The sequence below is a fragment of the Ziziphus jujuba genome, chromosome 11, assembly GCF_031755915.1.
Source record: "Ziziphus jujuba cultivar Dongzao chromosome 11, ASM3175591v1".
Taxonomy (NCBI): Eukaryota; Viridiplantae; Streptophyta; class Magnoliopsida; order Rosales; family Rhamnaceae; genus Ziziphus; species Ziziphus jujuba.
In genome coordinates this window covers 15,371,854-15,393,962 of record NC_083389.1, presented here as the reverse complement: position 1 = coordinate 15,393,962, position 22,109 = coordinate 15,371,854, and the positions used below count along the sequence as shown (strand labels likewise).

Below are 22,109 nucleotides of genomic sequence, written 5' to 3'. Positions count from 1 at the left end.
TATCTCAGACTCAGAGAGCCGGTCTGAGATCAGTTTGGCTTGCTTCAGATTTAGAGGGAGAGTAAAGGAAGAACATTATTCCCTACTCGCACCTAGTTAGTGTGTGAAATACACGCTCCCATTGAACTAGAATTCATTCTCTTACAATACATATACATAATTAATTAATCAACCTAATTTCATTGCAATTTAAGTGATCTTTTGTACAAATGTTTTTTTTTTTTTCCCTTGTCTCTTTTATTTTTTAGTATAATCATTTTATTTTTATTTTTGGCTATAAAGTGAATAATGGCACTTGGTCTTGCTATATCGTTTGTTCATTATACTTTTTTCTTTTACCATATAATTTGTAAGTTGAGTACCATGGAGTAATAAAATGTATCTTTTACAATTTGCAAGGTCATAGAATATTAATGTATCTTTTGGATCTTAACTTAGTTATATGTAAATTAATTGTTATGCTGGGATAGTCTAATGTCAGATTCTACCACTATTTGTTTAGGCAAGTGTTTTAAATCATTCACCTTCAACATGTTAAAAACAAAAAAAACAAAAAAATGGAGTTTTCCATCAACGAAGAAACTTATGAGTAGCTAAGTTCGTGATTTATCTACTATCAAATATATTCAAGGGCTAATATGATTATTTATTATATATATATATGGATTTTTTATTCGGTTTTTATTTATTAGTCATTAAATCTCTTTAATAGTTGAAACTTAAAGATATATTTGTGTTTTTATATAAGTTAGTAAAATATTAAAATTTCAAAGATGGCAAAGTAAATTCAATGACTCATATTTTTTTTAAATATATTTTTAAATCTCAATTTTTAAAGAGATTAAAAGAATAAATAAGTAAGATTCCAATGAAAAATCTATCAAAATAATTTAATAAGAGACTTGCCTATCTTTATAGATATATATATATATATATATATATATACTTCTAACTTTCATCTTAGCTAGATTTGTTGGTTAATTGTTGAAATGATCATTAAAATTGTAGTTGATAATATTATTACAACAGAACACTTACTTTTTTGAACTTGAAATTGGGCATGCCATTGCCATCCATCCTTTCCGTGATTTTTTTTCTTTAAAATAATTCTAATGTGAGAACCGGGTTTAAAAAAGAAAAATATAGTTATTTCCTACATATACATTAGTTCAAATTTTAAATTATAGTCAAAATATTGATTAAGAAGGAACAAATTTAAAGTTTTAGAAATCACTAGTTATATTATTTTGGTCAAAAAATCAACAGAGACTAAAAGCTACATTTTCATTTCATTATTTGGACACATAAAATTGGAGCTAATTAATTTAATTTTTTTTATTATATTCAATTTGGGGTTTTTGTTTAAGATGGTAAAAGTTAGCCTATAACAACTTGTTAAATTTGGATTTTAACTTTATAAATATATATACGCAATAATTTTCTATTAATATTTGATTATATGTAATTCATATGAAAAATATGAGCGGTAAGAGATTATAAACACCTAGTAAAATCAGATATATAAATATATATATATATATATATATATATATATATATATATATATATATATATAACTACTTCTTATTCGATATAACTATATCAAACTAACTAATCTCCTTTATCACAACTATTGGATTTTTTTGAATTTTTATTTGATTAGGATGAGCTTATCTCTTTTAGAAGTATATGATTGATCGAATAGATTTTTAGAATATCATCAGATTGATGTGATAAAAAACTAACATATAAAAAATATATTAAATTACAAACAAAACACATGGTTGAGTAAGAAGCATTAAAGGATTGTGTATGACTAAAAAGCTCAAGGGTTTCACATATTAGCTAGACCGAGTATTTTGGCTGGGAATATGAATCTGCATAGAAGCAGCAAAACGAAAAGCGTTGAAGATAAGATTTTCTGAAATTATTCCTATATATATCATTATACGGATCCATTCTAGAAATTAATATACCGTTAAAATTAAATACAGACATATATGTAAGAAGAATATATATAGTTAAAGAAATTATAGTCCAAATTAAGTTAGAGAGATATTTAGAGGGGATTAGCACAATGCAATAAAAGGAAATCAAGCTTCAGCATTGGAGCTACAAATTTCCTCTGTATAAGATATATGTTAATGTTAATTTAATTAAGCTATGTTAATAATCCACTCGATAGAAATGCATAATTAATCATGGCCTGGGTTAGTAAGTATATGAAAAAGCTCTACCCAATTGAAGAATAATATATATATATATATATATATATACACACACATTACAGTGGTATGACGAAGAAATCAATGAATGATCTTGACCCTTGTCGGTACTTGGATGGAGTCATATATGTGTATATATCATATATGTAAACATATATGCCAAATAATTTGTATTATTAGAGCCTATTTCAATACTATTACTGCATGGTTTGCAGTTTACCAATATCGATCTTTTCCTTATTCCTGCCACTACTACTGCCAATGTCAGGCAGATTAGTTTTCAGTATATGTATGTAATTATTGGTTCACGAAAATGAGACTCTCTCAATCAGCTTTTCATGATGAAATGACAACACCTTTCATGTTTTTATGTATGACATGTTTTCGTTATGATTTTCTAGTGCGTGGCATGATAAGTTTTTTGAGAAGTTTTTATTTTAGTCCTTTTTCTTCTTTTTTAAGTTCGAATATTTCCTTAAGAATTAAATAATTATATCTATATAATTTTATGAATTACATTGATTTACATTACCAATGGATTATATAAATGATCAATTATATTGTTCCTTTCAAACATTGTCTTGGATTAGTATGATATCCATCAACTGAATTTGAATTTTGATTAAGATGCACATGCATTAATCTTAATTTTGAATACGAGCTATCTATTAGCTAGTGATAAATTAATTATTTCATTTAAATATATGGTATTTATGTTCTTCTATTTTGAGGGAAACATAAATGAAGGTGTTTCAATCTAATTCGGCTTCATCATGGTTTTACTTTTAATTAATCAGAAACACTTTCTTAATTCTTTGATACTTCATGATCCTTTTGCTAGAAAATGATTAATGAAGTGAAAGATCCATATCTCTTCAAATCAAAACAAAAGTTTTCAATTTTATCTGCATTTGTTGTTCCTACAATGTAGTTTTGTGCAAAGCTATTATTTTTTAAAACGTATAAGTTCTTATAACTATGTTAATAAAAATTAATTTTTGTCAGAAAATTAGTTATCATTATAATTTGTGGAATATTTAATAATCATAATGTTTTATTCACACTTTTTGTGACTAGCTAATACTATTTATAAAATTCATATGATTAAATATCTTTTTTTTTGTGGTATTTAAATAATTTTAGGACATAATAAAGACAATCTCTACATTAAAAATAAAAGGAAAAAAATCTACTTGTAAAGAAATTGAATTTTTGGGAGGTTATGCTTCACTAAGAGCATCTCTAAAAGTATCTTTGATGATTTTGTCTATTGTTATATTTTATTTGCTACATTAGATAAATAAATAGTTATAAAAAAAATCTTTCCTTAAAATTAAAATTTTTCTTAAAATGTCAATTTAAAAAATATATATATATATATATATATATATATATATATATGTGTATAGTCCGTCTATGATGCGGACGGTCCTCATACGGACCACAGTATTGGTGACGGTTTTTCATAGTATTGGTGACGATTTTCTGAAAAACTGTCGTTAATACTATAAAAAACCGTTACTAATACTGCGGTCCTTATGCAGACCGTCCTCACCATAAAATTTCCATATATGTGTAATTAATTAATTTTTAGAAATAACTTTTTACACATAACTTTTAGAGAATAATTGTAAAATTGACTATATATTTATACTATTTAGATTTAGACGATGTCATATTTTATGCCAAATAAATAACAATCTACATTTACTATTAGAGATGCTCTAACAGTGAGTTATATATTGTTACTTTTGTGGCATATAAATTGATATCATCTAAATCTAGATGATATAAATATACATTTAAGTTTAAAATTATTTTCTAGAGTTAATGTATAGAAATCTATTTATAACTATATATATTTTATTAATTTTTTTACAATGTCTGATAGAACTCCTACAAGTATAAGGACATTTTAATAGTGCCTTTTTTTTTTTTTTTCTTTTTCCTGTATTACATCAGTTTAAGAGGTGTTTAAACAAACTTGTTGGAGGGGATCTTTTTTAATGGTTGGAAAAAAATTTTAACAATAGACAAAGTTATTGAAGATATTTTAAATTAAAAATAACTGCATGTAAATTTAAATGTACTATTGCATGAAACGAGGTATACATAGAAAACTATACAACATATATTTAGAATCTATTATGAGTCAAATTAGTCTCCCTAAAGAGTGACATTTTTAATTGAGCACACTCAAAAAATCTCCCAAAAGAAGAATTCAAGAAAACACTCCACATGAAGGACAACCAGCACTTTGGAACGTCTGATTTATTTTGTGTGCTTCTGGATAAAATAAGGTTTACATGAAAGTTTAACACTGTATGGTCCACCCTTGTATATCGGGTAAATTTCACGAATATAAACCTGCCTAATTTTACAAATTTCTCATTAGCCTCGCCTATATGCTTTTTGTGTGCAATACAAATTTTGAAATGTTTTATATTATAATTTCCTTTTCTAGTTGCTGATTTGTCACCATCATATATGCTAGTCCCTGTCCTTTTTCCTTGCAATGTTGTATAATTGATTTAATTGGGGTTAGATGAGCAAAAATAAACATGGTTATATTTGGTTAAAAATTTTTATGATAAGAAATTTAAAAAAAAAAAAAGAAAAAGTGGTCCTTTTTCCTGTAGCTTGTGTGATTGTATTTGTACAAATGTATGATACTTCTTATGAAGTATTACGTTTGCCCTAATGGGAAATTGAACGTAAGTATGAGAATAATTAATTGGCTCTCATAAATGATTTACATTACAACTAAGAAACCGATAATTAGAAACTTTGACAAAATGAAGTAATAAGTTGATAATGATAATAATATCAATAGTATTAGCAAAGCGTACGGGATATATATATATATATATATATATTTATATCTCAAAGGGGAAGAATTAATGAAAGAGACTCATTAGTTTCCTAGGAGTTTCCAAATAATTTTCTTTGAAAATTTACCATTTAGTGAAACTCATGTCGGACAATATTCTTGCATATCAATCAAATCATCCAAATACCATAATAACCAAACAAAAATTTATCCCAAAAAAAAAAAAAACTAGAATTAAATTGGAAATTACATTTTTCCACCATTTTTTTTTCTATACTAGAAAAGCCACATTAATTTTATGGTAACCTTTTTTTTTTGTGGTAATAATTTCTTGTTCATGTGTATCACCGACTGCATAATTAAACACCATACGTTTATTTCCAAATTATTTCATTCCTGAAAGATTGGTTATCGACCAAAAAAGAAAAAGAAATAAAATCCTTTTTTTTTTTTTTTGGGGGAAATTATAAGGTTTAGATATTTTTTTTGAAAGAGCTTTAGACAATTATAATTCAGAGCAAGTATACAATATATAATGAGTATATATGTTTTTTATATAGGAAAATATGTGATGGGTTAAGAAAAAAGAAAAGGAAAGTTATAATTGTGAAAAGGGCAGGCATTAAACATACCCTTTTATATATGTCCAAAAAACTGTTTCAGTGGCCTGTAAATTTAGGCGAAGTTTTGATCCTTCTTCTTCTCTTTATGTTTATCTTCTGCTACAAGAAAGGTACCCAATTAGGCCAATGGCCCCCACAAGCCATTGTGGCTTTTCTTTTCACTCTTTTCTATGCCTCACTATCAACTTCATTTGTAGGTAGTTAAAACTCAAATTTTTTTTTTTTTTTTCAATAACAAATTTACCAAAGCCCATTTAGCCAAGACGCCATTGTCGCGTGTTGCTCACGCGCATATATGTATATATATTGGTGAATATGGTAATAATAATGTATATGCATATAGCAGTGCAGTATGTACTTTTGTTTCTACCATGCATCAATCTTTTCACTTCTAAGTACATTTTTTGGATCTCTATTTCTATGTATCATATTTTGCTTCATTTTTCCATGATTTTGGTCAAACCCAATACTAGTTTTGAATTTTGATAACCATGTCAAAGCAAAAGAAAAACACTTATTTTATTGGCCTCTTATAAAAATATATAAAACTATTCTTTTTACCAAATATAAATATAAACATAATAATAATAATTCTTTTGATAGGTGATGTATTGTTTGCAAGATTAATTGAAGACAAAGTTTAAGTACGTGACCAAAGAAGTTCATTCAATATATGTTTCTTCTTAAAAGGACGGGAAGAATAAATGGCACCTTTTTCCACACAGTACAAAACACTACAATTGCTTTGAAACTTCTCTGGATATAAACAGATGCATTGAATTCTTTGTAGGAGTGTGTATTTAGTAATTTCCATGAACGTTTACTAAAACTAAATTGTTTTCAAAATAGTGTTTTATAAAATCAGTGCTATTAATGAAGAAGTCAGCCATCATTCATAGGCTAATTAAGATCATTAATCCGCCTATATAGCTAAATATAATTTTGTGAATTGCCTTGCAAAATACAATGAATTATGAAATTAAGCTATGAAGATTAAACCCCTAGTTCATTTAGAATATCTTAATCAGCAATGATTAATAGTGATAATCACGGATTATTGGTTTAAGGTCTGGTGTTAAAATTTCTCTTTCTCTCAATTTATTTTTAAAAAAAAAAAAAGTTAAAACCCCTATATATATAACTCATAGAAAAAGAAGTTATCTATTTGTGTTTTCTGGTTTTAGAAATGCTTATCAAAATAGAGAATAAAAAATTGTTTTATAAAATCAATAAACATGTTTAACAAATGGGGTCTGAATGCCCGGTATTCAGCAAAAAGGGGGATTGGAGCTCATGAGATGAAGCAGGAACCTTTGTGCAACAAATTGTGCTTCCAGAAGAATTTTTTGAAAACAATTCAAATTTTTTTTTTCTGTTAATTTTTTTCCCTTTCTGAATATTGTTTTCAAACTTTCATGGTCAATTTATATGGGTTTTAGAGAACAATTTTCTAGTTAAAGGGCCAAATAGGACCTAAAATTTTATTAAGTCACATATAAGGATTTATGTACAGGATAAATCCCACATCATCAATATGGTGGATGCTAAGGACAAATATTTTTTAGGGAGAAACAAAACCTACTTCACTATTAGGCTATAAACCTTAAAAATCCAAGAATCAAGATTGTTTGGTTAAGTTTGGATTTGGGCATTTTCATTATGTGTTGTTAATTTAGATGAACAATTCAAGTCTAATATGTTTAGCCCAAAATTTCAAAAGAAAAAAAAAAAAAAAAAAAAAAAAAAAGAAGAAGAAGTCTATATGCCTACCAAGTTCCAACATCCCAAAAGTCATCCCCTTGGTTCCATATTTTCCTGTATGTGTCACAAGGTTGGACAAAGTCACAAGAGGCATTCAATTAACAGAATTGGTATACCAATGTAGACTTCTACATTTTTTATTCCATCCCATGAAAAATTTTCCATCTAAACAAACACCCCCAATTTCCAAAGATTTTACCACAAAAGGGTGTCCAAATAGGAAAAAAGGGTTTGTAAAAAAGAAAAAGGCAAAATGAAAAGACTTATCTCAATGGAGCATTTAAAAAGTGGCACATAATTCTTCCTAAGTGGGGTCCACTAATTTGTCCCTATCAAAACAGTGAACCATGAGCTCCATGACAACCTCCACCCCACTGGGGTGTCCAATTAATCCAAGAAGGTGGTGGGGGGTGGTTAAGGCTTTCCATTTGAAGAAAGTTTTAATGGGTTGTAAATTTGTGTTGTTTAATGCAGATTTCTACTTTTAGCAATGGCATTGCTTTCAAAACCCTATCACTAAGCATGCTGACTTTGTTTCCTTGTAATGAAGAGGGAACAAAGAGTACACAGTCTATTGGGTCATCTTTTGCTATTATATATTTTGTCGCTTTTTTCCTTCCCAATAATTAAATACAGCTGAATTTTTTGACCACCCTAATTATACTTTTCACTGCTTTTTCTTTTTTTCTCCTAAGTGAAAAAAGAAGAAGATATTTTGTTGGTGAAAAATATTCTGCAATGAAAAATCTGCCACATGCCTTGCTACTTAATTGTCTGGTGGGTTGAAACTTTTAAAGAAGGCTTAATTTAATTACTGCACCTCATGTGGATATGGGGTACATAGTATTCATTTTGCCGGATTGTTAGTTTGAACTGATAAGGATTTTTCTTTTTGGGAATTTTGTTTTATTTTTTTATTTCAAGGCCAATATGATATTACGTAGACACATTAATAACATTACATTTTATACTCATCAGATAAACCTTTTATATTTACTTTTAAAAGATTGCAAAATAAAAAAGACTTTTTTTTTTTTTCCTTTTTAACAAAGATAGATACAGCCCGGTTAAACAAATTAAATATATATATATATATATATATATATATATATATATCATCAGGGATTTTATAATATTATCAAATGATAAAAGACTAGTGTGTATACAACATATTTAAATAATTAAGTTAAATATTAAGTTTGTAAATAAATTTCAAAAGGGTTTATAAATATAAATATTTGTGACAATTATTAGTAGAATCTCTGCTAATATATCAATTCTTAGTAGTTTTGTGTCACATATTAACTTTCCATATAAATTAGTATAAAATGTTTTACATGCTTTAAGTTAATAAGTGACATCTTAATAATCTGAATCCCATTCATGTGCGTCATTAGTAGTTAACCTTACTCAATATTTTAAAAAAGTGAAAGAGCAATATGAGGCGTTTTCATTGTTATGAGACAAGACATAAACCCTAGAGCATTGCCGTGTAAGCTTTTTGAGAATTGAATTTAATATTAAAAAAATTAAATATATATTTGAATTGATATGAAATTAAAAGATAAAAATATAAATAATTTTAAAATAACAAATAAACCAACTAAAATTTACATAAACATAAAATTTATAAATTATAGATAAATATACAATAAAACAAACATACACTCCTAATCTATTATTAATTATTTATAAGGGTAAGATAATTTTTTATGAAATGAATAAAAAGATTGTACTTTACTATATACGTGAGGTGTATCTCTCACTATTCGAGGCAAGAAAAAAAAAGATCATTTTTATGCTTGAAGTGTATGTTCCATCTCTTGAAGTGTGTGTCTTACAAGAAAAATGCCCCAAATTTTAAGCTTGGAGGCATTTAATGTTTCCTTTCATTGAATTGAGATATTGCTTTATTTTTTTTAATATGAAAAGTGACTATTTCAATGTCTTTCTTACCTCATCATCACTAAGAAGAAAACCATGGATAATAGACCATATTGATCATGAAAAAGAATATGCAAAAACCCTTTCTCTTTACCTTTTAGCTCGTGCATGGTCCTTAACTTTGAGAAGAAGTATCAATAAGGGCCTTAAACAGAGGGCACCTTAAATTCTCTTGGATTTCTTGTTGTAAAAGAATCAACGGTCAATAAAGCTTTCCTAAAATTTACCCGCGCGCATAGACATATGTTTTTACATATGCCTTTTTGTTTTTGTACTTTTTTTATTTTTATCTTTGGTGTATTTGTAAGTGGATTCTCCACTAGAAATAGAATATCTCATAAAAGAATGATATACATGATTTTATGTTAAAAGGTAAGCTGGGGGTATGCTATAATAAATTTTATCTTTAGCAACCACTTGTTTGTCACTGAAAGTACATGTTCAGTGACAATAGTACTATTTGTCTCATGATGATCACAACTTATTTTCCTTTCTTTTTTTTTTTAATGATTATTTTTGCTAAAATTATAGATTTTATTGTTGATATATTAGAGTTAATTAGATGAGTCGTAACCTTGATTAATGTGGTTGATAACCAAGTTGATACTCTAGCTCCAATTGCAATTTGCATGTGTAAAAACCAGGCGATTTTTCTATAATATTTATAAATATTATAGCAATTATACCAAAATTAAAGAGCATGATTTGCTTGGATTGTATCCCCTAAATAACTTTTACTTCTGTTTTCTCAAAGCTTATTACTATTATTATTATTTTTGAAAAAAGCTTTCTAAGAAACTTAATTTTATTGGTTCTGGCTTTGGTTAAAAATACTTCTAAAATTTATACTTTTAAGATTCATGCATGAATTAAGCTTACGACTCAAGAGAGCTCTATGGAAAAATGTCTATTTGATTCAATGTTATTTAAGAGGGAGTTAAAATATAGGTGTAGGCGGCTAAGTAAATTAACTAATAGTTTTGATGGTCCCATTGAAAATGAAATACCTTTGGGCGACAGTTTCTCGATCAACTAGCTCATATAAAGAAGTAAAGCCACTATCATCTAGTATACGATGTAGTATGAAAGTTCTTTTTCAAAAATTTCATATTGCATCTTATCTTAGCACCTTTTTCACTTAAGGACAAAAATTCAAGCAAGGGTATATAGACTCAAGTTTTTGTCTTAGTAAATAAAAAAACTATTATAAATCATATGAATAAAAAAATTCGAAATGGAATTGAGAGTAACAATTGTAGTTACAGTAATATTGATTATTTAATCAGCATTTAGAAATACAATTGGAATTTCATTTCGGATCAAACTTTTATATAATGTGAAAAATAATAAATATGGTTGTGGTCAGCAGTTGTTTACCAAAAAGAGATGAAAGGTTTTTTTATTTTTTATTTTTTATTAAAAAAAAAAACAATAAATAAATAAATAAAATCCTGATTTAGTCTTGGTTTTAGGCCCAATAGAAAGACGAGTCTGATTGGTTTTAGGCCGCAAAGAAAAATGAGTCCGATTGGTTTTGGGCCGAGTCTTCAAAACTTGTATATCAAGGCCAAAGCCCAGACTCACATTGAAAATCTTCGTCCATTGTTAGCATAAAGCATGTTGTATGCAAACACACAAAAAATTTCCCAGGCAAGTAAAACGGAGCAAGTTCGAGAAAGAGCTAGAAAAATCAATCACAGAGAGAGAGAGAGAGAGAGAGAGAGAGAGAGAGAGAGTGGAGATGGCGGGAGTAGCAGACGCGCCAAAGAGAACGCTGCCTCCTCCACTTAGAGGCCCTCGCTTCGAGCCCGTCGACCGCGAAAAGGCATCTCTTTTTTTAACCTAGGGTTTCACTATTATTTCTTTACCTGCTTTTCTATTTTTTATTATTTTTTTATTATTTTTTTAAGAGCACTCAGTTGAGATATTGAATAATGAGTTACAGTTCTCAGCTTATGAAAATTGTCTCCATGAGATAAGAGCTTGAAGTGGGTTATTTTATTTTATTTTTTTTAATGTGTAATCTTTTTTATGTTTTTGGGTATTGATTTTGGGTATTGTTTTTATCTCTTTGGTTTTGCAGACTTGTCCCTTATTACTTCGGGTTTTCACCAAGGTATGTTAGCTGTTCACTCTTTATTTGCTAATATATATATATATATAGATATATATATTTTTTTTAAGTTCTTTATTTTTGAATTTTCATTTGATGTAATTCTTTTCGTGGGTTATCGTTGTATGTTGGTTGTCGTGCTTTATCAAGTAGCATGATAAATATGGAATTGAGAAATAAGAAGGAAATATGATTAGTCTTAGTAGGTTGAAGTGATATGTAGGGAATAAGAAATAAATTGAGAAATCAAGCATAGCTAGTCATTGATATCTGTTCATACGTGAAATTTTCGTAGTTCCATCCAGAGATTTTACTGCTACTGATGTGATGACAGATTTACTTTGTTGGACTTTTTTTATTTATTTTATTTATTTTTTATTTTTAAAAAAAAGATTGGAAGTCATCATGCCAATGAAGATTTTGCTGTGAGAGGCAAGGAGCCCAAGGATGAGGTTCAAATTTATACATGGAAGGATGCAACCCTTCGTGAAATTACTGATCTGGTTGAAACTCTCTCTTTTTCTCTTCTCCTCTCCTCTCGCTGTCTCTCTCCTGCACACACCTCTTGCTTGTGAGTATATGTGGTCATGCACATAGTTTGGCATGCATACAAGCATTTAACGCATTGTGTTTCACTTTTTTTTTTTTTTTTTTTCGCATGTCTCTTTATATGCAAGAGAGCAGAAACTGAATCTGTTAGCATATTTTGGACATACTGTTGGGTTTGGAACTAAGAATCTGCATCTTTCTTTTTCATATATATGCAGACAATTGCATCCAACTTGGCTGTTTATAGTGTAATTGTTTTGGAAACTACGAATATGTTGGCAATAAATAGATGTTAGTCATGTTATAAAACATGCTTAAGATGATGTATAATAACTCTACATGTCAGTTTTGAAATCCTCTTTGTCATTTTATCCGTATATAATTTATGGAAACAGCTTTTTCCTTTCAATTTTTCTGGCTCCTTTTTTTTTTTAAAAGTAACTTGTGTTTCCTTTACAGGTCAAAGAGGTAGCTCCAGCAGCAAGGAGAAGGAATGCAAAACTGTCCTTTGCTTTTGTATATCCAGATAAACATGGACGGTTTTTGGTGAGGGAGGTTAGTCTCTCTTTCTCTTTCTCTCGCCCTCCCTCCCTCCCTCCGTATGTATGTGTGCATGGAAGTTGGATCTTATTGCCATATGCAAATGTTCCTACTCTGCATGCATAACAAGCAAATGGATTTGATGATATGGTCATTATGGATTTTCAACTGCTTACAGTATTTCTTACTTTTTCCTATGATCATTCTTGTTATAAGTTACAATTATATTGAAGATATCTAAAATACCACTTTCATTGAAATTCATTGGAACAGTTCTATTGAGTCACTGAAACTTTTCTAATATGTTGTGATATATCTGATTTGTAAATTGCAGTACATTAAAATATTCTGAATGAGTCACAAAGTGATGTAAGTTTGCTATGTGGTTTCTTCTGGATATTTAATGGGCATTAAGGCTTCAATCATCAAGAAATGGATTATAAACAAGAGCAATGAGATTACTGCAAAACCTCAATCTAAAATCGTTTTTCAGTCTCCAACATCCTCAATTTTATTTCTTGATAGATGCTGTGGACCTGTGGTTATGATTGATTTCTAGACTCTTCATGATATTGCCCCAATCAATTTTTCATCAAGTTTTTTGTTCTGTCATTTATGCTTAGGCTCTGAAGTTTTCTGTTTGTAAAATTCAGTAAAATGGTCAATTTAGGGGAGGAGTGGGGGAAAAAGAAAGAGGGAAAAAAGAGAGGAGAGTGAAGAAAATAGTTTTTATCCAATGGTTAGTCATGGTGCACTGAGGCTTTGAAATAAAGAGCCTTAGCTTAATCTAATTAGGAAATCTGTCCTCAGCATCATATTGTTTTCTGGTAATATAAAAGTAGTTTTCTGGTAATATAAGAGAGAGGAGAGAAGAAAACAGTTTTCAGCCAATAGTTAGTCATTGTCTACTAGGGTTATCAAATGAAGAAGCCTTCGCTTAAGCTAATTAGGAAATCAAACCTCGGCAGCATATTGTTTTCTGGTAGTATAACAAAATGGAAATTGGGTTCAGATGATATGAGGAGAGAGAAAACTTCATATTGTTTTCTGGTATTATAAGAGAGGAGATATAAGAAAATAGTTTTTATCCAATAGTTAGTCATGGTCTACTTGCATTTTGAAGTTAAGAAGCTTTAGCCTAATCTAATTAGGAAATCAAACCTCAGCATCGTATTGTTTTCTGGTAGTATAGAAAAATGGAAATTGGGTTCAGATGATATGAGGAGAGGGGAGACCTCATGTTGTTTTCTGGTAGTATAAGAGAGGAGAGAGAAGAAAATAGTTTTTAATCCTATAGTTAGTCATGGTGTGCTTGGGTTTTCAAATAAAGAAGCCTTAGTTTAATCTAGTTAGTAATTAAACCTCGGCATCATATTGTTTATGGTAGTATAAAAAAGCGGAAATTGGGTTCAGATGATATTAGGTGCAATGCTTATTTCTGTCAATCTGAGCTCAGAAATAGCAAAAAGGTATTTTGTGTTGACGGCTTGGGTCCTACGTGTAATTGTTTTTATGCTCCACTAATTGATATTTGAATATTATGCTGAGATTTTGATTGTCATTGCTTCATAAAGGTGGGGAAAACATTTTCTTATGGAAATGGTAGACTTGATGATGGCAAGGCATTGGCTGAACTTGGCTTTCAGGTATGAATAATGCTTATTTTTGGCTATATATATATATATATATATCTGAACTTTATTTCCAATTTCTCACATAAAAGTTGTGTAAATAATGCAGATTGGAGATTACTTGGATGTGGCAATTTTGTAAAGAAGCTATCTTGTATGTTGGATTTTTAGGATGCACGTAAAATAGGAATTATTGTCTTTCAAGTCGTCAACATGATAGAGGGGGCATATCGGTTATTGTACTTAACATTGTATCTGGTTCTGGAGTTTAGAAGATGAGTTTAATTCTTCCTATAAATCTGTGTTGTAGTGAAAAAAAGCCTTAAATATCCATATAGTTTCCTAGTTCTGGTCTCTCACAATTATATCCTAGTCGGATGGTGATGATCATTGATGCAAATGAGGTAAAATACTGCTTTGTTCAATATCACCCTTACACGGCTGCATCATCTTGAACTAGTTATTATTGTGGCATTTGTTGGGTTGTTGGCCTGTTCTTCCTTGGTTTTTGGGCTATAGATATTCTAATTTCAAAGATAATGTTCTTGCATTGAGGCTTTGTTGGATCTCACAATCAGCAAAAGTACTAGACTAGGTTCTAGTAATTAGCATCAACTTCACCAAGAACAAGCACTTAACCGGCTCCAAACTGATATTTGCGTGGAGAGAGTCTTGGATATGGCATTTGGACCATAATGAATTTTCATGAACTTGAAGCAATGTGATCTTTAGGAACTGGCCTTTAAATAGCTGCCTGAAAAAGTCATTAAAGTTGGGAAGTACCATGAGACTATTTGAAATAAAGTTTTGTGATAAATTAGGAGAGAAAATTCACGGTCATAAATCATTTATAATTGGTGACGTTGGACTGACAACCAAAAAAGAGGCAATGGAATAATTAGTTAAAAATTTCTGAACCATGTCCGATGAGCTTTATATTTCATCAACATCCGGCCATGCCCATTTCTTCTACCCAGTAAGGAAAGAGAAAACTATCCTAAAACCAGAGCTTGAAATGTTTGGAGCACATTATTTTTATTTTACTAAGAGGGAAAAAAAAAAAAAAGTAAATAAAAACTATTTGCTATAAAAACGGAAGGGTAAAAGAGGAAGTGCAAAATATGTATAGGGTAGAGAAAACATAAATTGAGCGTCGCAATAACGCCACGCATTGTCTTTTTTCATTTTTAAGAGATATACTTCATAATTCTTCACATTCTTTTGTGGCACGCAATTTTCAATCACCTTCCTACTTGTCGTTATCATTCTCATTTCAAATTCAAAGATTTTTTAATATTTATCAATGACTCAAATAACATCGATTTAAATATATTTTATTTATATAAACAATTTAACTCTTTTTTTTTTTTTGGAAAATAATATAAACAACCGAATCTGAATAATCAATTTTGCCAAAATTCTGATAAATTTTTATTTTATAATTTTGCTTTGGAGTTCCTTTGAGATGGGATTTTATTAAAATTTGATAGGTCCATTTAATTTGTTTTAAAAATAAATAGAAGGGGTCATTTTCCATATGATATAGAAAATGAAAATATCCTGATAGTTGCCGACAAGTTGATGCTTAATAAAATAAGTTTGAAATTTGGAAACCCCTTTTTGAGAATTATAAAATTAACGAAATTCAACCACTGACCCTGCATGGCATGGTTACGGCTTTCTTTTCACCACCAAATCCAAAATATTCAAAAGCCCATTTTGCTTTATATATATATATATATATATATATTTTTTTTTTTGCCTAAAAAAAAAATTGAATATTTATATAAAAGAGATAAAAAGAAAAGGAAGAGAAGCGTGACAGAAGGTAATTCAATTCAATTGTAATCCAGTGAGAGCCAGATAACAAAACCTCGCCGCTCCACGAAAGCGACGTCGTTACGAGCTTCCTGCCGTCATTATAAGCCGATGTGAAAAAGATAAAATAATAAATAAAGAGAAACAGACATCATTGCTCTCTCTCTCTCTCTCTCTCTCTCTTCTCTTTTCATTTTTTCTGTGTCAGAGACCCTGATGAGATCAGTGTGAGAGACAGTGCGAGAAACAAAATAAAAAAAAAAAAAGAAAAAAAGAAAAGGGAAAGGAGGTGTTCGTGTTTGTTTACTTGCTCTGCCCCAAAACCCAAATCGTCAATGGACTGTGTTTGGGAGTGAGATTGGGGATAACGCTATCCCCAATTTGGATGCTGCATTGACGAACATACCGCAAACCACACTTCCAATTAGCTCTCTCTCTCTCTCTCTCTCTCTCTTTCTTTCTCTGCATTTACCAATTTAGCCCTTTCAGTCTCATGGATTCTGATTGCCGTTAACGACGCCGTGTTGCTTCTTCTCGTTTTTTTTTTTTTTTTTTCCTCCATCTGAGTCTCTCTGTGATTTCCTTTTGTAAGTTTTTTATTTTTTATTTTTTTAATTTCTTTTCTATGACACCGTCAATTTTGCTTGGCGTTTGATTTTTTGTTTTTGTTTTTTTTTTTTTTTTGGGGGTTTGGATTTGGAATTCTTTGCAGGTTCCGATCGGCAATGCCTTTGAAACGGGGACCATCCGCGGCGGCAATACACCGGAATCGAGGAGGTGGTGGTGGATCTCGGTTCTTCGTTGCCATTCTCGTTTTCTTCTCGCTGCTTTTCGCCCCTTTGGTTTTCTTCGTCTTCCGTGGACTTCACACCATTTCTGGTTTGTCTTTTGGTTTTTCTTGAATTTTTATTTATTTATTTATATATATTTTTTACACCACCTCTGTAATTATTTCTCATATAACATGTGCAAGATTTGCAGATCTCCATTTGGTTTTGCTTTGGTCTTGGTTTGAGCTTTTTAATTTTTTTTTTTTTTAACTCTTTCTCTCTAAAAATGGATTAATTTTTTTTCTTAATTTACAAAATGTCAATTCAAATTTTTTTTTTTCCCTAAACTTCTAAACTTTGAGACAAATTTATTTCCAAAGTTTTCAGCCGTTGCTTTGGTGAAAAATTGCTTTCTTCTTGTTTGTTGTGTCTTTGATTCGGTGTTTTTTTGGCATTGAGTTTGGTTTCTGTTCTTGCAAGTACCTTTCTTATTTATTTATTTATTTTTTTTTACTGATGGCGAACTTTAGGGTAAGTTTATTTTTAGTCCCAGTAATAGTTTAAAAAAAAAAAAAAAAACTGACAAACTTTCTCAGTATGGTTATTCTGGTAAGATTTAACTTCAGTTGTCATTCCATCCATTTTATTTGCAATGGGAAATTTTGAAGTTTTATTTTATCTATGGAAATGGGTGTATTCCTACAAAATTGTAGGCAGGGAAAATTGATTGGTTAGTTACTTGCATGGTTGCTGACTATTTATGGTTGTCTTTATTCTACTGTTTTTGGTTTGCGGTCCCGAATATATATAATTCTTGCCAACTCTTTATGAGAAAAATGGGGATTATAATAACTTAGCCAAGAAGAAAAATAGCAAGCATCTAAGTATTGTAATCCTACCGTGGCTTCCACAGTTCCACTATTCATTTGTAAAATGGTTGAGGAAGTATATTGGATGATTTATAATTAAGTCAAGTTTTCTTTAGCATTTATAGTGGTCCATAGCTTAATTTATCCTTTGATGAAAATAATGTAATGAATGGTGTGTAAATTTGTGATGATATAAGATTTATGCCTGTGTAAATGAGTTGCTGGGTGCTGTTTTGCTGCTATTGATTGTAATTGTAATATGATTAAGTTACCAACAATCCCCAAAGGCTAAGGTCATGGTTAGCTGGAGTCAAATTCATCCATTCAGACAAATGCTATGTTCTTATGTATATCAAGTCAACAGATAACAAAACATATATTACTATAAAAGCTCCTTCTCACATGTAGGCTCATCCAATAACATGACTAGAAAATACTGAAAATAGGGTTCATTTTGATTTGTATACAAGACTAGATAGACAAATAGATGTTGTTTCCATGGTATGTTAATCAGTTTGTTTGAAACTGGTTACTGATTATTGCTACTTGTGCAGACCGTGACGATGTTTTACTGGGTCCTGGGGAAAAGGTACACTACTCAGGCTTTGTCATTGACTGTTTCGAATGTTTTATACATTATCAGATGCCTACTTGTTACTACTTTTCATATGGTGTGTTCTTTCATTGAGTGTTGCAGAGTGTGGATTGGAGAGAAAGGTTGGCATTGCAACATTTTAAATCTCTTTTTTCAAAAGAGGTATGTGCAAACTGATTAGCTAGTTGTGGTTTTTAAATTTGTGAAATTTCTTTACCAGCCAGTTCAGTGGTTGCATTGCAGGTTATTGATGTAATTACAGCCAGCACAAATGATATGGGGCCTTTGAGCCTTGATTATTTTAGGAAAAATAATTTTTCCACTTCTTGGAAGGTTGGTGTGGATAATTCAGTTGTTGCTCATCCTGAGGTTAGAATGTGTGCTATGCTTCTTCTGTTGTCTTTTCCTTTTGAAATTTGTTCTGCAGAAGAAATGCCAGTTACAGCCTGATTTATTGGTTTCTTTTTATTGTTATGTTTGTTTTCATAGATGAACAAGACAGATGTAGATGTTAGACAAGGAACACATAAAGTCAAAGTGGATGACTTGTCAGGTGGCTAATCTTTCATAATGTCGGCCTTTGTGAAATGATTTTACTGTTGTTTTGATCTTATTTTCCTTTGCAGATGATCAAGCTCAATTTATTGACTCACCTGCAAAACTAGCTCGAAGGGTAATTATAATGCTTGGATGGTCTATTTTTTATATGGTTTATTGAAACTGTGTAGCTCATAATTCCAACTTTAAACTTTAAGAAGAAAGGAAATAAGTCCTGGTCCTATTAGTGTCTGCTCCATATTGTTGTACCATTGTATTAATGCATTACTTTGAGTTTTTACCTGTACTTATCTAAGCAATTCTGCAGCGATTGAGAGAGAAGAGGCGTGAGAAGCGTGCATCTGATTTGGTACAACAGGACGATGAAGCTATCATCAAACTTGAGAATGCAGCCATGGAACGATCCAAATCAGTTGACTCTGCAGTACTTGGAAAATATAGCATTTGGAGGAAAGAGAATGAGAATGAGAACTCTGATTCGACGGTGCGCTTGATGCGGGACCAAATCATTATGGCAAGGGTATATCTGGGTATTGCAAAGATGAAAAACAAGAATGAGTTATACCAACAACTTCAGACTAGGCTTAAAGACAGCCAACGTGCCTTAGGAGAAGCTACTGCTGATACAGATTTACATCAAAGGTAGTGAGCTTTTGGGCATATAATTTTCTTGAGTGTGACTTATTGTATTGTTAGATCTGCATTTCTTCCTTAGTGTACTGATAATACTCGCATGTTTTATCTTACTCCACAACTAATTTACCTCTAGTGCACCTGGGAGAATGAAGGCTATGGGCCAAGTTCTGTCAAAAGCAAGAGAACAACTGTACGATTGCAAATTGGTGACTGGCAAGCTGAGAGCAATGCTTCAATCTGCAGATGAACAAGTGCGGAGCTTGAAAAAACAAAGCACATTTCTAAGTCAGTTAGCTGCGAAGACTATGCCAAATGGAATCCATTGCTTATCTTTGCGCCTGACCATAGATTACTATCTTCTTCCTCCTGAGAAGAGGAAGTACCCTAGAAGTGAGAATTTGGAAAATCCAAATCTCTATCACTACGCCCTCTTCTCAGACAATGTCTTGGCTGCATCAGTCGTTGTCAACTCAACTATCGTAAATGCCAAGGTGATATGAGCTGTCTTTTGCTGTATTAACATTTTAGGCCTACGCATATTATGTGTCTAAAGTAGACGAACCATTTCCATATTTCCTTAAGGCTTGCAAAGAAAATATCTTTCGGTTAACTCAAAATGCTAGAATAGTTAGTTTTATTAGATGATTTTATTCCATAATCTTTTTTTGAAGAAGATGCTGGAGGTAGCTTGTCAGATGATTTTTTGACTCTTTTGTACTTGCAATTTTCTTAGTGGGTGCCTCTTGTGCTGGACCCAGCATTACAGGATATGTGTAAATGTAATTGAGAATTCACATATTTTAGCTAAGGCTTGGGCCCCTTGTTGATAACCCACTACATTGATTTGTTTCCCATCCATGTATGGTAGTTAAGGACTTGCAGTACTGATCTCATATTCAACTTATTTACTTCTCTTATTGTTAACTTAAATATGATTCTTGGTTAAATTGCAGGATCCATCAAAGCATGTATTCCATCTTGTTAGTGATAAGCTTAACTTTGGAGCCATGAGTATGTGGTTTCTGTTGAATCCTCCTGGAAAAGCCACAATTCATGTTGAGAATGTTGATGAGTTTAAGTGGCTGAACTCATCCTACTGCCCAGTTCTGCGACAGCTTGAATCTGCTTCAATGAAAGAGTATTATTTCAAGGCTGGCCATCCAACCACCCTTTCATCTGGTGCTTCTAATCTCAAGTACAGGAACCCTAAGTATCTCTCAATGCTAAACCATTTGAGGTTCTATCTTCCTCAGGTTTATCCAAAGTTGGATAAGATCCTTTTTCTTGATGATGACATTGTCGTCCAGAAAGACTTGACTGCATTGTGGTCTGTGAATCTTCGTGGAAAAGTGAATGGTGCTGTGGAAACTTGTGGTGAGAGCTTCCACCGGTTTGACAAGTACCTTAACTTCTCCAATCCTCATATTGCGAGAAACTTTGATCCAAATGCATGTGGCTGGGCTTATGGGATGAATATGTTCGATCTTAAGGAGTGGAAAAAGAAGGATATTACTGGCATATATCACAAGTGGCAGAACATGGTGAGTTTCTGAACCTTGCCTTCCTATTGCTGTTTTATTAATTATCTCATGTGCTCATTGGTGAAAGGAATCCACATGATCTCTTCGTTTCTCTTAAAACTATTCTAAATTGTTGCTTCAATTTTTTTAGTAAAAGGACTTTCCATTCCTTGAGTCATTTGGTTATTTCCTTTCGTTTCTGTTTTGGCTTTAGAATGAAGATAGGGTACTATGGAAGCTGGGGACTTTACCTCCAGGGCTTATAACTTTTTATGGGTTGACTCATCCACTCGATAAGTCATGGCATGTCCTTGGTTTGGGTTACAATCCAAGCGTTGACCGGTCTGAGATCGATCGTGCAGCTGTCATTCACTACAATGGTAACATGAAACCATGGTTGGAGTTGGCAATGACAAAGTATCGGCCATACTGGACTAAGTACATCAAGTATGATCATCCTTACCTTCGCAACTGCAAACTGAGTGAATGAACTGTTAATGTGTCTCCCTCAAATATGCTGTACACATTCTTTCTCTTGCTCGCTTGAAATTTTCAATGGAAAAGGTGCTTGTGTGGTTCAGGAGAAGAATGCATTTTCTTTTTAACATATGCTTTGTCTCCTAGTTTTTTTTTCATTTTTCTACATTGTTTATTCTTCTTTGTAATTCTTTCATTTCGTTAGCATTATGCCCACCAATTGGAACAGGGTAACTGAAAATTCTTTGCCTTGTTGACCTGTAAAACTCAGTACCTTATTTGGTTTTGGAACCAAGGTACAATCACTAATAGGAATTAAAAGTTCAATTTTGTGTATTCTTTGTACAAGATTTGTCAATTATGTAATATGTATGCTTCCTTCTTTCAATTGTTCGGATTATGAACCTCCTTTTAGTAAACAATTTTATAGTGGATGACTCTGAATTCAAAATGTGCAGCAGTTATTTTGGATTTTTAGCGTTTAGATTACTGGATCTGCATTGTTAGTTTGAAAAATACACTATTCAAACCGTAACCACTTCTTTGTTGAAAAATTTCCATGTAGGCTATGGTTACGATATGAACATAACTGAAGGTTTTCGCGTTCCTTTTGGCAATAATATTTCCTTTCATAAAAAAAAAAAAAAAAA

General features: G+C 31.0%; 2 protein-coding genes across 2 annotated transcripts; both read left to right on the top strand.

The window, feature by feature from the left end:
• The first annotated feature begins 11,013 nt into the window (after positions 1-11,013).
• Positions 11,014-14,641, top strand: LOC107432671 (histone deacetylase complex subunit SAP18). Its single transcript, XM_016043857.4, has 6 exons — positions 11,014-11,208; positions 11,467-11,499; positions 11,889-11,999; positions 12,505-12,600; positions 14,160-14,231; positions 14,326-14,641. The coding sequence occupies exons 1-6, from the start codon at positions 11,125-11,127 to the stop codon at positions 14,356-14,358; spliced, it is 429 nt and encodes a 142-aa protein (XP_015899343.2). The 5' UTR covers positions 11,014-11,124; the 3' UTR covers positions 14,359-14,641.
• Positions 14,642-16,083: 1,442 nt separating this feature from the next.
• LOC107432676 (polygalacturonate 4-alpha-galacturonosyltransferase) lies at positions 16,084-21,795 on the top strand. Its single transcript, XM_016043864.4, has 11 exons — positions 16,084-16,621; positions 16,747-16,913; positions 18,228-18,262; positions 18,371-18,430; positions 18,512-18,637; positions 18,758-18,821; positions 18,895-18,941; positions 19,134-19,468; positions 19,596-19,953; positions 20,416-21,003; positions 21,197-21,795. Exons 2-11 carry the CDS (start codon positions 16,760-16,762, stop codon positions 21,470-21,472), a joined length of 2,043 nt encoding a protein of 680 aa, XP_015899350.1. The 5' UTR covers positions 16,084-16,621; positions 16,747-16,759; the 3' UTR covers positions 21,473-21,795.
• The last annotated feature ends 314 nt before the right edge of the window (positions 21,796-22,109 follow it).